Raw genomic sequence first — 17,318 nt, forward strand, 5'->3', positions numbered from 1 at the left:
GGTGCAAAGGCAGGCAGCAGCTCTCCTGGCAGCTTCATCAAGGCTTGATGGAAGAACATTAGAGAAGCCTATACTGGGAGCACAGCAGGAGTCCAGAACTGGAAAGGACCATTTGGGTCATTGGCCCCCTGATGCTGCATCTGTAAAGCAGATTAGGTTCTTGTTCCCATTTAGCACATGCCAACAAGCTGCTCTAACACTATATTCTTCTTACAGTTTGAAAAGCCCTTCTGCGTTTAAAGTGTGTGACTAATTAAACAGAAGCATTAAGATCTGTTGGAAAAGCACAGTTCAGGTGCTCAGGGAGCTTAACATCATGTGGTCTCTGCTACCTGGAGAGCACAGCCCCTCTTGATTTCCCTACAGGTTTGAGTGCTCAGCAGCTCAGCAAATCAAACTCTTGAGGCCTAAACCTGAGTGCATGAGTATCTCACACTAATGGGGACCCTCTGGAGATATCTGAAGTTGGCTGGCTTGCTCAGAAGGACCCAGGGAGTCTGTGCCAAAACTAGGGATAGAATCAAATTCCTCAGTGTGTCATGAGAGCCTCTTTCCTACCCTGCAAGAGCCAATCCAGCTCCTCTGACAAGGACATGGAAAGGAACTGACACCATTCTGGAAGTATGTGCGGCTGAAAGCTTTCCTGCCTTTTTTTTTTTTTTTTTTTTTTTTTTGTCCTAAAGTCCAATTTTCATCCTGCCTACGGCTCCAGGTTGGGGAGGTCAGCACTGGAAGATATGCTCTATGTCATCCCAATAAATCAGTTGTTTGAAATCCTCCTCCCAGCTGGCCTGCAGAGAAAGACCTATTTCCAAAAGGGAAGATGGCAGGGATGGTAGTGACTGCTGCTTGCCAGGTCAGCAGCTGAGGCCAGAGTGGAGTGGGTCAGCAGGAATTTTCCCTGTTAGGTTTCTCTCTAGGTCAGATGAGGTTTTAAATGGAAGGAAGAAGGGTCAGTGTGATCAGCACAGTTTCACAGGGAGCCAATGTCCCTCATCAGCTAGTCTAGTTCTTGGCAAGAAATGCTGCAGGGCTCAAGTTCAAGACCCTGACACTGTGTTTTCTCCATGGATTAGTGTCTGCTAGCCTGTGGATCTTACAGGTTGAGCAACAATCCTGAGATTACTCTTTTAATAGCAAAATGGATCTTTTCACTTGGGAGGCTCCATGCCGGTGGGAAAACTGAATACCACCAGTTGTGTCTGGTGGTTTCTCCAGGGATAAAGGTGCCTATTGACCTGCATTTAACAGGAATACTAACGCTAGAAACCCCTCAGAGGAGAGTTAGCATCAGTATAGTTTTAACACACGTGTTACAGAGATCTTGCTCTAAACCATGCTAGGTGATTGTTTTCCTGCTGTTTGTTCCAGTCTGTCCTGGCAGAGCCAGCAAAGATAGGAAGGAAAGAGCTGGAAATTATTTTGCCTTATACACTGTTCCATGGTCCCCCACTGGTTACTATCCCATTGCTAGACCTGTCAGCCACTTGTATAACATGTGCCCTCAAACTGGGGCTCAGAAGCAATCCCCCTATTAATGTCTGGAGCAAACTTTGCCCTCTTGCTGTGAGCTGGCAGGAGGGCTATTGTTTGCTGGAGCCCTTCCTTCCTCACTCCATTACTCCCATTATTATTGTCCAAAGGAGGTTTCTACCAAGCATCCTTCCCAGAAAAATTGTGCTAGGGCACCTTGGATCCAGGATTCTGTCTACTGTGACAGTGGGAATCTGTCCTAGATGCCTGCCCTGCAGAATGACTTTGGAACCTGGAAGTTTTTCCATGGTAGAATTTCCTTAGTGAACTGGTGATAATTCAGTCTAGCTGGGCGTACATTCTGTGCTCCATTGCAGTGCTTGTTGATGCTGGTTCCCCAAGCAGGGTGGAGTCTACTGCAAGCTGCCTCCAGATAACTGGGCTGGGTACATCCTGTGTTTGTTTAGATAGATTCTGAACTAGCATGTGTAGCACATCCAGACTGAAGTGGGATACACAGTCCCTGGTGAGAATGGGCAAGGCCAGTATTCAAACAGCTTGTTGAGAAGCCAGTTTTGATGCTGTCACATCATGCTGGATAACTTCAACATTTTCTGTGTTTGCAACTGCAAGCCAGGCTCCTTGAGGGGCGTTTGAATGTTTGCTGCAGAGGCAGATCCTATGGCAGATGTACAGCCTGCATCTGCTCCTGTCTCCTCCTGCTATGAGTCACTCCTTCCTGGGCTGGAGGTTTTGCTGCTGCTCAGTGTGTTGGGTTGGCAATGTACCTCAGCTCACTTGGGGTGGGAGACATTTCTCTTCTTTAGCACAGGGGGTAGCTTTGGTCCCAAACCCAGAGATGTGAGGCGGGCAAAAGGCACAGCAACTTGTATTTTCCTTTCATCTCAGGAAAAAGACTGCTCTGCAGTTTCTCCCTCCATTGCCTGCGGTTGCCAGATGGAACACTGTGTTTTTACCCTGTTCTTGAAACTTTTGTGTGACCTCATCTTTGCCTCTCTAACAGGGGACCCAAAATGTCATACTGCCAAAGGTATCTTCCCCAGCATGTGGCAACAGGATTTCTAATTGCGCAGGGACAGGGGAGAGCCATTTCAGCCATTCCCTGGGTTTCAGATGCAAGCTGAATCAGCTTGAAGCTTTATTCTCATTTTCCCCACAGTGACACACATTCCTGCACATTTTCCCTTGGGGTCTGAAGATGCAGAATGCACACAGCTGAGGGTTTGTTTCATCCCTTTCACACCTTCTTCCCTCCATCCTCCCCTGGCCATTTGCTTCCCTGGCTTGCCAGCACTGCAGAGTGTACCTGTACCCTGGTCTCTACCCTTGGGTATCAGGAGTTTGCTACTAGCAAGGGCCAAAAGCTGCTGACTTATGCTGGTGATCTCTGGCAGAGAGGTGTGGCAGAGAGCATGAGCTGGAAACATTATTTTACCAACTTAGAATGAGTCAAAGTGCTAAGAATTGCCCATGTCTTTCAGCTTCACTGTACCTAGTATGTTCAGAAGGCTCCGAGGCTTCAGAGGCTCTGAGGCAACCCTTCTAGGGCAGCTAGAAAATGTGGCAGCATCTGACTCCTTCTTACACCCAGCAGGGACGGTAATGTTTGTTGTGGGACTGTGTCACGATGGATAAACTATCTACATATACTCCATGGATACCAAGGAGGGAGCTGAGTGTGCAACTTGGAAAAGCAGCAGCGAGCCATCAAAAACAAAATCAGTTCTGTTGCCAGAATAATTACTTGATCCTGAAAATGTGAAGAAATTCTGAAAGAGCCTCTGCAGCCAAAACATTCTTCTGCTGACTGGTTTGCTGATAGGGGATGGAAAAATGGAGCATCCATTCTAATTAGTGATGGGAACTTGCTGCCTCAGGATCAAAGGAGAATGCTGTTTGCTGAATCAAGCTAAGATCAAAGTGTCCTACGTACAGGAAGGGCCCATTCCTCTTTCTGCTGACAGTGGTGTACCATGCTCATCCTCTGGGCATGCTGCTTACAGGATTGCTTAATTACTAAGTAAGAAGGAGAATGTATTCACAAGAGAGGGTGTAGTGGCCACCATAATCCCATTCTCAGATGATTTGGTGGTGATCGATTCTTTGTCTCTCAGAAGTCATTAAACTTCTGAATGCTTAGAAAATACCTGGATTGTGTGACTTTGCAAAAGGAGATCCTTTACAGCATCCTTTGCTTGATTTTTTTGTCCTCCTCTGTGTAATTTGACTTAGTAGACTGGGCTGTATGTGTGTGCATATATCTATATTTGCATTTATATCTACTCAAGGGAATTCAAGTCCTCATTCCTTAGGCTGCATTGAAAAATCCTTATCCTAATAGATATGCTAAATTTGAAATCTCTTCCTCCCTCCTCTTGCATTAATACAAACCCACATTTTTGCAACTCCTAATTTTGAAATGTTTAAACACATACCATTTGGTTGAGTTTTCCTAGTAGGTGTCTCCCTGGACCTTCAGGTTTATAAATGTATGTGACTGTGTGCCTCCATCTGTGTTTTGGGCCACGAGTATTGGTGTTGAAGAATGCAGTCACAAAAATACTTGCATAGATGAACAAGTGCATGTGTAAATGTGTTACAGTTTCTAGTAATCTTGAGATGCTGCAGCTTCTGCAGAAGGTTTGATCTTTGCTCTTTCGGCTGTCTTGCTGGGAAAGGAGAGTCGTGTTGTAGTACAGTCCCCCCAGTGCCATGCTGACACACCACCCTACCTCCCTGTTTATGCTGCTGGAAGAGGACTTTGCCTACATTTCCTCTTGCCTTGTTTAAGCTTCCTTGTCAGAAGTGGCTGTGTGCGTTTTCTCCAGCTGTAGCCCTGCAGGTGCCACTCAGCTTAACAAAATGAGTCCTTGTCCTTAAGTGCCACCTGCCTTGTATACCAAAAGACCCAAAAAAGGGCCAAAGAGCAGCTGGCAGGCCCTGGGCTGTATGAGGTAAAGGCAAGTGTGAGTAGCTGGCTTGCCTGGAGGTTTAACAAGGCAGAGATGGGACAGCATGGTGTGTGTTTGAGGTTCTCATCTTGCAGGCCAGGTTCAAAGCAGCTCCCTGGGCAAGAGGATTGAACAGAGACCTCAGCTCCTTAGTGCTCCCCTGTTCCATGGCATTCAAACTAAGAGGAGTGCTGTGGTGCTTTAAAAGGAAGAGGAGATAATGTGGGCTCTGGGGTGTGGCAGGATAAGAGTGGGGTACTGGCAGAGAAAAGGGAATATGTGTTTTCTTTCATTTTTTAAATTGCTCATAAGTACATTAGGAAGTTCTCAAATGTATCAAAAATTATTTTTACAGTGAATAAATTAGATATGTTCTATTTTAGTGTTTTTATTATTCTGCAGGATGTTTACCATCAACTAATAATAAATATTAGGAGTAGCAAGAGGGTGATTAGACATGAAAATCTCATCATCTTGATGACTGAGTGATTGATGTAACTAATCCTGCAAAGCAAACTGCAAAGTCTAACTTTTTCAGTAAATTGGAACACTCACACTTAAGTATTACTTTTTCTGAATGATGAGAATATGAATGCGTGGGTTTTTCATGGAGGGGAAAGTAGAAGGGATAAGGGATTGTGCAGAAGAATACATATTACTGTTCTCCAAATCAGATGAATAGTTTCTTTTCCTCTCATGGAGAGCATCTCATTAAATATATGCTGAACATGACAAGAACTTTCTGCACTATGTTGAGAGAGAGGTCAATCCAATAAATGTTCAAATCATTGTGACTCCCTGCACATTGGCTAGCACATGGTAGATGAGTAGTCATGGAAAGATAGCCTTCAAATTTCAGCCTGCAGAAACATCAATCCATTGTCAGAGTCACATTCAGTAAGAGACATCTCCATAGTTGACATGGATCACTTCTGGACTTTGGGCTACTGCTACTGCCACTGCCTGGCCAGCCATAAAAAAATGAGGAGTCCAAATCCATTCCCAGCCTGTTTCCCACAGACACAACTGGAAAACAGATGCCTTGTTTTAATAACAAGACAGATATATAAGGGTGATGCTTATTACTGGCTCTTCAAGTTATTTACTTCTGCTTGCTGCTGACAGACTTGCATAGGAGATTGATGGATTAAGCTTTCACCAGCCGTTTCTCACCCAGCCACCTAATTTTCTAAAATGTTAGGACTGGAGATTAACTGTTTCCCTAGGAGTTTTCAAATATCCCATATTCTTACATATGTCCCAAGACAGTGAGGAAAGTCAGACTTAAGGTGTTTTCTTCCCCACAAAGGAAGAAACTTGTGAACTTCACTTGAGGAGGTTAAGGTGAAACTTTGTCTGACTCTGTTCTGAAGCATTTCTGAGTCTCTCTGGACCACTTGGATCTTTAGAGACAGGAGATATGGAGGAAGGAATGGAAGTTTGTAGGAGATGGTTGAGTATTTGCAAAGTCCTGGAGTACTGCAACTCCAGAGCAAACAGTTCAAACCCTGGAACACTTGGAAGGCTGTTCAGGTGGTAGAAACTTTGGATTTAGCATCTGAAGCTCAGCACTTCCAGGCTCTGACATCCTCATTTCTACATTAGGTAGTCTAGATAGGATCTCAGCAGAAAATCAAGTGGGAGACACTCACCTTTTTCTTAGAAATTAGCCTGTTTGTTTTCTTTGTAATTCAGATAGAAAAATGTTCTCATGACGCATTTCACCTTTCAGCAAATCCGTGTCTCTTGGCAGAAAATAGACACTTTGCAGGCAGCCCTTCCTGGATTCAGCAATAGGGTAGTCTGCAGTCTGCACCTGGATGTTAGCAGTATTCTGCTGTTGCCTTGGAGCTTGAAAATTTGTTGCCTTCTCCAGTACCCTCCCACATGCTTTGAACAAGAAAATGGTGAACTATCATACAGAGACATAGCTTTTTGTAGTTAATATTTTGATTTTGCGGAGAAAAGTGGTTTAAAGCATTCTAGTGCTACTCAAAGTGGTGGTGGAGACCCCTCAGTTAGTTTCATTTGACAAGATTTTGGTGGCAGGAACAGAGATATTTCCCTGTGTGACCTTAAAACTGCAGCCTTGAGTTGCTGTACTGGAAAGCTGGGGCTTAGCAAGCTTTCATCTTTGTCCAGTCTGTGTGGAATGCAAACAAGTGAATGGTAGAATTTTGAAAATGAACAAGATTTTGTGAGATCCTCCATTAGCAATAGAAATTTTTCACCAGCTAAATATAAATGCCTGGACTGGAAAATATTGCAACTTTTAATCCTTTAAATTAAAAATATCGCTAAAGTACTTGTGGCCATGCTGGACTTTATGGGGCATAGAAGTGGGAGGAGAACTGTGTTTCTTGGTGAATACTGCAATTTCTTTTTCTATTTCCCTGATGTTGGATATTGTTAAGATTGATGGGTTTGAAAACATATCTCTTTCTCGTAGACACAGCTTCACTCTCCTTATGGCTCTTTGCCTGTCACCAAAAAAAACCCAGTTGTTTTCAGAGGCTCTGAAACCAGAGTTCTCTCACTTAAAAGGGCCACATATCTGCATTTGCCTGTAAAAAAGGACTGCATGAGAGCAGACTGATCTGTGAGGAAAGAATATAATTCCTTTTAGCCTGAAGTAGTCAGTAGGGTACAGTTGTATAAGAATGGATACTCTGTTGTGACCTGCAAGTGTATGGGGCCACCTGCATTGCTTTGAACTGTGTGTCCTTCTCTTGAAATGCTTGAACTCTGTGTCCTTCTCTTTCCAGGTCTAGTGTGTCCTCTGGAGGTATCAGTCAGTTCAGGGAGTATCCAGGTTGCCCGAGGCCAGACAGCAGTGTTGCCCTGCACCTTCACCACTAACGCTGCTCTCACTAACCTTAATGTCATCTGGATGGTTATTCCTCTTTCTAACGCCAACCAGCCTCAACAGGTATGTCTTTTCTTACTGGAGCATGCATTTCTTTGGGGTTTTCCTGTTCCCCACCCTTTTCTGGATGGAAGCCCTCTACAATGCTGAGTCTATGGCTGTACCAGAACTTCATAGTCCCTTGACTGCTGAACATGCCCTCTGGATCCTACATGAATCTGTTTTTTTCAATGTTTTGTTAGCAGATGCACATTGTGTCCTTGGCTGGATGTGCAGCCAGGGCAAATGTATGTGACATTGTGTTGATACCCTGGGCCTCTAGTGTTTTGTGTGTTCAGAAGAGCACAGGAGATGTAATCCAGGTTTTGGTGCACTGGAAATGGAATTAGGAGGGCCTGGGAACAGCTGCAGCTGTAAACCTGTGAAATCTATGTAAAATGTCCTCTAACACACAACCTCTCATACGCTCATCACACCTTTTACTTCCCTTCTTATTTTTTCACTGTCTGTTACTTTTCTTGTGAATATTAGCAAATGAGAGTATATAATGGTGGGCACAAGAATCATAACCTGAGATATGTTGGCCTGTTTTTTGCCCACATACTCTGACAAGAGAAGAATGCCATTTCTCTTAAATACTTCTGTCTTGGGTCACACTGCCCTCATTGCATTTTGTATTCAGTGTGAGAACCTGCACTGAAGAATACTTGCTCCTCAGGGACTTGGTCTGAGTACAGTCTGACTGTGGAGGCTGTGCAGGTTCAAAGGTTGCATTGCCTGTCATTCAGCTCATCCCAAAGACCTTCAGTAAGCAGTGTCAAATCATGGCAGCATCTTACTGATGGAGACTCAAAACCATACTGTCCACTGGGCAGATGCTTTTCATCAAAGTACTCACGGACCTGCAGAGAGCCTCTGCTTCTGTGCATCGATCCTGTCCAGATGGGTAATGACTACCATATGAAGTAGGCTGGTATTGCCAATCTAGCTGTGCCAGAAGATTTGGCTATCTTTCTGGTCTGTTACCTTTGTGAACATTTTTATTGACCTAAAATGGGCTACAGAATGTGTTCCTCTTTTGTAAAAGCACCTGTGCTAGGACGTATACTGAGGTTTGGTTATTCAGAGATCCTTCAGTAACTGGTCCTTTCGGCTTCGGAAGCCTGTGTTTTGCTTGCTGTTCTTCCTCCTTGCTCAGCTCCTGCAGAGTGTTGTTTGAGCCTTCCTTTCTTTTCCAGGTTATTCTCTACCAAGGGGGTCAGATCTTTGGTGGTGCACCCCAGTTCTATGGGCGAGTGGGGTTTGCTGTGACAATGCCAACCACCAGTGCCTCCATCTTCATCAACAACACTCAGCTGTCGGATACTGGCACATACCAGTGTTTGGTCAACAATCTTCCCGACCGAGGCGTCAGGAATATTGGAGTCATTGGACTTACTGTCTTGGGTGTGTTTATTGGTATTATGGGGGGAAGGGGGGGAACAGGGACAAGGGGACCTCTGTGCATGATAGTGCATGATAGCAGAGGAATATGGTACTGTGTGCATTTGAGCCCACAGACATCCTGCAGCAAGGAATGGGTTGCCTGTGGGTGCTGTGGGAGTTTGTAGGGCACAGACTTCACATGCAGCCAGCACATAATGAAGTTTTAAAATATGGTGGAGAGAAAGTTTTTGTGGTGGTATTGTGATGTGGAATTGCAAAGAAGCAGGAATAAAGTACGAGGGCATCCCGGAGAGCTGAAGGGAGCATAAGGAGTTTGGTGCAACAGAAGGAGAGAATCACTTTATATCTTTGCTTCCTTTCCATGAAAGCAATTAGTTCTGGATGCTCCCATTGATGCTAAATATTCCAGAGTGCATGCCATTATAGGGATATGAAAGGAAAACCCAATCACAGTAAATTTTTTCTGCAGCTCTGTTAACTTTCACCATTCTTGCTATCTCAAAGACAGAAATATTTACCTTTTCCTCAAGGCAGGGATCTAAGAGAACTGGGTCCTGTGGAAGTCAGCAGTAGTCTGTAACCTTGATGGGCTGGTGGGTCAGGAATCTTTGTGTGAATTGTCACCCCCAAAACCATAATGGGTTCTTGTCTGCTGACCCAGTCTTGTCCCCTTGACAGCTCATGCCACTGTCCTTGCTTTCCCCAGCAGCACGTGTCCAGAGTGAGCCTGCACTCCACTGTTTGGTCACATTTCCTGATTTGCTATCACCTTCCCCTCTTCTCTCGCAGTTCCTCCTTCTGCCCCGCTTTGCAGAATCCAGGGGTCCCTGGACGTGGGCAGCGATATCACACTGACCTGCAGCTCGGAAGAAGGCATCCCCCGGCCAACATACCTCTGGGAGAAACTGGACAATGTCCCCAAGTTGCCCCCAACTGCCACACAAGGTGCTCATTCTGTTGATTATCCTCTTATTTCCCAGGTGACAGCCTGGGCTTTCCCTTGTCTGAGCTGCGAGAGGTGGCATGGCTCATTGAGCGTCTGCCATCATTTGCATGGTCCCTTTATTGGAACGAAGATTCCTAAAGCCCATGGTGTACTAGGTACCCTCCAGAGGTCACTTAAATTTTCATGGTGTTTTTGCTACAGAAGCATGTTCCCCACTGAAAAACAAGGATTGGGTTGAATGGAAGAAAGTGGTTGCCAGATGTTGGCACATGGCTGGAAATTTCAGCTGCCAACTCACCTGCATTTTAAACCAAAGGAAAGGCTCATAGAATGGAAACTGAGAAAAGAGAGGCAGAATCATCCCAGGAAAATACTGCCAGCTTCTCACACTGATGCCACTGTTGTCCAATAAATTACTGCCAGAGCTGCTTTTCAGATGTGTGTAGAAGCATAGTTCTGATCAAACTGGTGTTTCCCAGCCTCAAGTCCCATCCATGTTTTCTATAGCCTACCCGTCTTGATCAAATACTGATAGCTGTACTTTTGTTGTTTATCCTGCTGTACTTTAAGAATATACCAGCTTTCAGTTTCATGTAATTCAGGAATGAGGAATATTGGTAGAGCAGGAGATGGGGAGCCCAGGGATAGTTCTGCAGAGCAAGATTGAATTTAACAGGTAGATATGGGTATAGGTAATTTCGCATCTCTTTCTTCCCTGTTTTCACACAACACTGAGAGTCCCAAGCTTTCATATGCAGAAATTCCTCTGTAAGAAGAAAAAGAAACATCTAGTGTAAGCTCCTTAAGACCTAATCTTGTCTCTGTGTGTGTATGTGTACGCACAATGCTTCCATCTCAAGGTTATTTCCTAATTTATTTCTCTCTTAATAGTCTCACACCAAAATTCTCTATTTGCTGGCTTTGCCTTTTCATGGTTTTCCTCAAGCGGGGGAGGGATTTAAATCCTTCTTTTCTCTCTGACTAGACCAAGTCCAGGGCACTGTCACTCTCCGAAATATCAGCACTGTGTCCTCAGGTCTTTACCAATGTGTGGCTTCAAATGCCATTGGAACCAGCACTTGCCTTCTGGACCTGCAAGTCATTGCACGTAAGTACTTTGCCAGGGAAGGCTTGGCCACCTGCTTCTGTCTTGTGACAGTAAGGTGTGTAACCATGTTTGCTGTGAGCCACCATGTGCCTCTCTATCAGAAGATAATCGTGCCCTGGAATGGGAACATTGCCTTTCTCCCCTCCCAAGCCATGGCAGCTTCACATACTTATAGATGGCCACAGCCCATCCCTGATTTCTTCTCCATACTCTGTTCAATCATCTCCACAGCTCACCCACGGAGTATCGGCCTGATTGCAGGAGCAGTAGCCACAGGTGCTGTTGTGCTCGTTGTTTGCATTGTGTTGGTGGCTGTAGCACTGTTCTACTGGAAAAACAAACACAAAGAAGAAGAAGAGGAGGAAATTCCTAATGAGATAAGGTAAGGTCAGGGAAAGCTGGTGGTGGGGTACCTCTGATCATCCAGCAAAAACTGTGGCTGACAGGAGCGGAATCACAAATCTCGTTTCTGTTAATCCTGGGTGTGCTCCCCAGGGTCAGGGGAAGATGTGCATGTGTCCAGAAAATGGAGGGAAACAATGAAGAACGGTAACAACAGATTTTGGTTTTAGTATTGCCTTTAATGAGAGCTTTGGCTTCACAGAATGATTTGGTTTGGAAGGGACCTTAAAGACCATCTAATTCCAACCTCTCTGCCAGTGAGAGATATGGGACTTGATGTTTTTAGCTCTGTAGGACAGTGACATGGTGGGAATTCTGACCCATAATGCCAGACAGTGATAGCTGAAAAGCTCTGGAGTTACAGACATGGTATTCTCTGGTGTTACAGTCACAAGGTTTCCCTCTGGTAGCTTTCTGCAGGTCCCTTGAGGATCGGGGTCACTGACTGTACAGTCATACTGACTACCAGTGAAGTACCAGTGGCTGTGACTGTGACTTTCTTTGTAGATAAATGAGTATGGGTCATTTGCCCCAGTGATAGGCACACGGAATACACAGGTGAGTCCTGCAAAGAGGGATGAGCAAACAGGCCAAGGAGCAATGCTGATCCACACTGGTGCTGTCCTTCTCCTTGAATCGATGGTGTTGACCCCAGCATGGTGGTTGGGAATAGGGGTGTTGGACAAATGGGCCAGCATCCTCCATATGCCCTCACACCTTCTCCTTCCCAGGGAGGATGACCTGCCACCCAAATGCTCCTCCGCTGCAAAGACGTTCCACGCCGATGCGTCCTCCTCAGAGAACGACACCCTCACCTCCTCCAACACCTACAACAGCCGCTACTGGAATGACCCCAAAGCCAACCATGCCACAGACTCCTTCACCCGCTTCAGCAACAGCAACGATGCTCACCAGCCTCCCTTCTCCCGCTCAGGGAGCACCAGTGCCCGCCCTGTGTACGCCAACGGCGGCCACCCATCCCCGGCTCCCCCTAAGACGCTGGTGGTGACGGCCAGCACGGCGCCGTCGCCTCAGGAGGTGATCCGGAGCAACGGCTCGGTCAGCAGGAAGCCCCGGCTGCCGCACACCCGCTCCTATGCAGTCAGCCAGGCCACGCTGGAGCGGATCGGGGCCGTCCCCGTCATGGTGCCCGCCCAGAGCCGGGCTGGCTCCCTGGTGTAGGACCGTGCCGGCGGCTGAGAGCTGAGCGAGGAGCCTCTCATCCCTGGTGGGGTGAAGAGACCCTACTCCTTCCCGAAAGGCAGCGAGGCGGCGGGGGGCACACGCTTACCTCTCCACCTGCCCTCCCCTCTCGAGGCTGCTGCCAGCTGGTGGGACAGCCCTGGCCGAGCCGCTTTCCCCCCAGCTGCTGGAGCTCCTCGCGCCAATGGACGCTGCAGATGTGCCAAGGCCGGAGGAGCAGGGAGGTTGGGACATGCTCCCGGGGCTGTTGAAACCCCAGCTGGGACATGTACTCGGGCCTGACCCTGGGGGGAACTTTTGCTTTTATTTCCTGTTGGTTTTGCTGGGGACTGATTCCATCCATTTGGGTCTTTCAGGGAGGTTTGGGAGATATATATATATATATTATTTTTTTCCGTTGTTGTTGCTGTTTTGTTTCCAAGAGGACGGCGGTCCACGTTGGGGCAGGGAAGGCTGAGCAGCCCCACCTTCCCATGGCCCTGTTGGATTAATTCCCTAATCCTGCTGTTGGATTAGGGAGTACTGTGCACTGGGGCCGGGTGTGAGGAGGCATGGGACAGGCTGGAGGGGTGAGGTGAAGGCACAGCCACCAGCCCAGCCAAGGGGATGGTTGGGTGAGGGTGTGGAATGGGGAGCATTTGTCATTATTTTTTCCAGTTCTTCCCCCCACCTCAGCACACACAGAGACACACACAGGCACACACACACACAGACACATGCAGCTCCTCAGACTGGGTGTTTTTCCTGCACTAGGTTGGAGTGCCACCAGAGCCCTGTTTATAGCTGTGGAGGATGCAACCGTCTGAGCATTTCTTTCCCTGAGACACTCGGTGCAGGGCGAGTCTGCATCACTGCTGCTGCTACTGCTGCTACTCTAGGGCTTGCATCTTTTTTTTTTTTTTTTTTCTTTTTTTGGGGTGTTGCTGGGGTTATTCAGGAGGCAGAGAGGTGCAGGGTGGTGTGGTAGAGCACCAGACAGATTCTTGAGGCATCTGTTACCCCTGGGCTGCTCTGGTTTAGGGCAAGTGACTTCAAACCCCACAGCTTTGATGTTTGCATGGTGGGTTGTATTCATCAGGCTATCCAGGGCTGGGCAGCATGGCAGGGCATATGTTGTGCCTGGGGCCTTCGAAGAGGGGCATCAGAGTTCTCATTCCTGCTCTCCCACATGCACAGAGATCCTGGCAGGATTTGTTTCCAAACCTCTTTCTTTAGAAAGCAGAGGCTTAATGGAAGCCCACACACTATCTCTCTGCCTCCCCCACTTTCCTCAGTGTCCTGGGACTGAGTACTGGTGACATCTGCCAGCGGCCCTGCCATCTCCTTGTAGCCTGGCAGGTGGTTGTTGCTGGCACCTCTACTTCTTTTCTATTGCAACTAAATAGCCTTAATCAAAGCCAAGAGTTGAAACCTCTGAAGGAACCTGATGCCATTTGGAGGTCTGGACTGAGGGCTGGGATTTCCCCTCCTGGAGAGCACTGGTTCAAAGAGGCCACACCTGGATAGGTGTCTTGGCCCTCCTGCATAACACCAACCCTTGCACAGGCAAAGGCAGTGATCACCTCAAAAAGCACCAGAGCCCTCCCAGGTCTGCTCTTGGAAAAGCAATGTGGGGAGTCACAGGTGACTTTCCATAGTTCTCTCATTGGAAAAAGGTCTGTTTAAGCCAACAGACTCTTCCTCATCCCCACTTTCCTTGTCCCAGCACGGCTTTACTTTCCCTAGCAGTGCACAAACCTTGGGCAGGGCCTTCTACCTGAGCAGTACAAATGCAAGCACAGACTCTGAGGAAGAGGAGGGAGAGGTGAGGGCTGGGTTCCCACATGGACACAGTGGCTTTTTGGGAGACTGGGAGCTCCCAAGCAGCACTAGGTTTGAAGCTTGGCTGAGATTTTGTGCCTTCTTTTCTTAAAATAATTTAAAAAAAAAAAAAAAAAGAGAGCGAGAGAAAGGAGATAAAAAAATCCAGCTTCCCTTCTTTCCCCCTCTACACAACTGCATCCAGAATGTGTGCAAACCCCTGTGGTGGTGCAGGCAGGCAGTTGCTCTGTGTGTGCACACATTTCACTGGAGCAGTCCTCTTTCCTGCCTGTCTGCTCACTTTGCTGCCTGGTGGTAGGATTGATTGGGGAAGAAGAGTGGCTTTAGAAACCCTAATGCGGGAAGAAAAAAAAACCAACAATCAAAGAAAAGCCCAGACACATTCTCTCTGCTTTTGTAACAACCCCTGTGTGACATTTACAGGAACACTGCCCTCAGCAGGTGCCCTCCTCTACTGGGAAAGCTCTTCTGGTTCCTACCCTCCATAAGACTGTTTGCTCCTCTTTCTTTGTTCTTTCTAATTGTATAAAATTCAATAAAATTTTATTCATATAAAAAAAGGACTTCTGACTGCTTGCTGCTGCTTTTTTCTTCCTCCTACCTAATTCTGTGAATACAATGACTTTGGCCATTAATGCTTACCCTTGATGTGACTGGCAGTAGGCAGTGACCACGCAACCAAGAGCTAAATGTTATTAGGCCAGCCTGTTTGGTAGTGAGCTCTGGTACTAAAGCCTTGTTTTTCTCATTCATAATAATCTGACACATTGCCCTTGAATGTACAGTTTCCCAGGCTTGCAAGGTCGCTACTTCTCTAGACAAAGGTGAGTTTTATTTTCTGTCTTTTGGCAGGGGAGACCCTATGCTGCCTTGAGTGATGTGGGAAAATGGTTTTTACAATTGCCTAATTTTGCTCATGTATTTGTTTTCCAATCAAAAACGTGGCATGTTTATCCCAGATTCAAAATCTAAGGCAGTCACTGACTTGGGCATTTGAATAAGTTTGATGGGGGAAACTGTCAGCAACTTAACAGCAGTGGTGATCCCCATAGACAGAGCACGTGAAGTTTCAGTGTCTGAGCATTTGCACTCCCAGGGCATAAGGGGACTGGAAAGCATACACTTCTTAGTCTGTATCAGCTGCTACCAGAAGGTTATTATTAGTTAAGGCAACCTGATGTTTTGCCAAAGATTTTGCATTTTTCTCTCCATGTTTCATTTTCCCTGCTTCTTCTCTAAAATCCCCCGGATATTCTGAGAGTGTTTATTAAAACCAGAAACCTACAGATCCAACAGCAGTGGTAATTTAGCCCTGCTGCACACGCATCATGCTCTCATTCCTGGTTATTTTTCAAAACCTACTTCCAAATACTCTTATAAATGTGTTTTCAGCTATAGACCTTACTGTTAATAAGATGTCTGCACTGCCCTTTTTGGGAAGTTGTCATAGGAATCTTAATGTTTCCATTTATCATCTTTTGATTGTGCAATCTTGATATGACATTAATAGTTTTTTTACATTTTATTCTCATGATAGCCCTGTCAGTATTCTGTTATACTATCCATCCCTTGCCACTGGTTTGCTCCTTACATCATCTTGTAATGCATGTCTTGTTGATCCAGAGCAGAACTTCCTAGGATGCAGGATAGTTTACTAGGTTTGTGCAGCACCTGGAATGCTGGAGTTTTAACCTGTAAATTGTACCTAGTGGGGCATTGCTACAATATGAATATCTAAAAAAAGTAATACCAGTTAGATAACTTGGTAGTGCTCCAGATTTTTAATTTATCACTAAAAATCAGAGGTTCAAGCTATTGCAATAGTAAGTGAAAGTCACTATTGAAATGGTTGAGTTTGCTGACAGCCTTCAGTCCCAGATTGCCATAGGGATTGTGCACCATGTACCATGGATGTTACTTTAAATGCTGGCACCTATGCCTATGTCACCTTCCACCAAAGAATATCAGAGCAGAACTTGTTCTAAAACAAGGATTAACTGTACATTTGAGTGCTGAGACAGAAATAACCATGAGAGGATGCTTCACACTTTAGAAGTGGTCATCTTTTTAGAGGCTGATGTAGATGAAAGCTCAGTTAAAAATATTTGGGAAAACTGGTGCGTAGACTGCCAGAAGTTTTTTTTTTTAACTTACACAGCTTTTGGACTCATATCTGCTGATTCATCTGAGCTAAAAAAAATTAAAATTACTCAGATGCATGCACTTCAACACACTCTTGCCGGAACACAAATGAGTTTCCAGCGGAAACAAGTCTAACAGATGGTATCCTGTCCCAAACTGCCTAGTTTCCCCACGAGGATGTGGGATGCTCAGGAGATCAGTCTTCCTTATATCACAGTTTAGGCCTTCATGAAGAGAACATCAAATCAGGGTAGCCTCAGATTACACCCAGGAGGTAACTGGGAGATCAATGGTACTGGGCAGAGGAAGTCAAACAAGTATCTTTTATACTGGAGGAATGTTTATGATAATCATGGTTTTTTCAAGTACATTGGTAAGCTTTTGCAGGTTACTGGATTTATCTTTAAAGCAGCATTTTGCATTCCAGCCTCATTTATTTTAGGCATGGAAATGCCTTTCCGTGTCTGCACTCGAACCAGGATCTTCCCAGCCATGGCACCACTGGTTTGTGAGCAGGTGGATGAGTCTGTGCATGTGTCTGCCAGCACCAGGTGAACCCAAAATGGTTCAGCAGATTCTCTTATGATGGTCTTGACCATTTCTAACACAGGGAAAACTTGAGGAAGTACATGCCTTTCACAAGTTCACGTCTGAGCAAACCTCAGGCACTCACATTAAGTCATGGCCTCTGCTTAATGGAGACCTGGAGCAGAGCTGTTGTCAGGTATCCTGATGACTGACTTGCCCTTCTTTCTGTGCATTTTCCAAGTGCTGCAGGCCATCCTGCCTGCAGCTTGTTTTCCTGATGCCATCAAAGCAATGTTCCCCCACTGTGCCTTTGTTACAGGTCTGCTCTTGCCATGAGAAAGGCAGGATGTGCTGGTGAGGATCAGGAATATGAGAGTTGAGAAAGGGAGCGCAATGTCACTGAGCTCACTA

At 46.1% G+C, this 17,318-nt stretch overlaps 1 protein-coding gene across 7 annotated transcripts in view; it reads left to right on the forward strand.

Annotated features, from left to right (window-relative positions):
• IGSF11 (immunoglobulin superfamily member 11) overlaps nt 1-14,797 on the forward strand; it is a 138,962-nt gene extending 124,165 nt beyond the window's left edge. For 6 of the 7 annotated variants that reach the window (XM_085070700.1, XM_085070693.1, XM_085070709.1 and 3 more), the window contains 6 exons: nt 7,211-7,374; nt 8,550-8,757; nt 9,547-9,702; nt 10,689-10,811; nt 11,043-11,193; nt 11,945-14,797. In XM_085070700.1, coding sequence (XP_084926826.1) covers nt 7,211-7,374; nt 8,550-8,757; nt 9,547-9,702; nt 10,689-10,811; nt 11,043-11,193; nt 11,945-12,395 — 1,253 coding nt within the window. In that variant the 3' untranslated portion in view covers nt 12,396-14,797. The remainder of the gene's footprint in view (nt 1-7,210; nt 7,375-8,549; nt 8,758-9,546; nt 9,703-10,688; nt 10,812-11,042; nt 11,194-11,944) is intronic. The other variant, XM_085070684.1, reaches the window with a different exon arrangement.
• The last annotated feature ends 2,521 nt before the right edge of the window (nt 14,798-17,318 follow it).

This window comes from Lichenostomus cassidix, chromosome 1 (assembly GCF_008360975.1).
Source record: "Lichenostomus cassidix isolate B80296 chromosome 1, HeHo_3.0, whole genome shotgun sequence".
NCBI lineage: Eukaryota > Metazoa > Chordata > Aves > Passeriformes > Meliphagidae > Lichenostomus > Lichenostomus cassidix.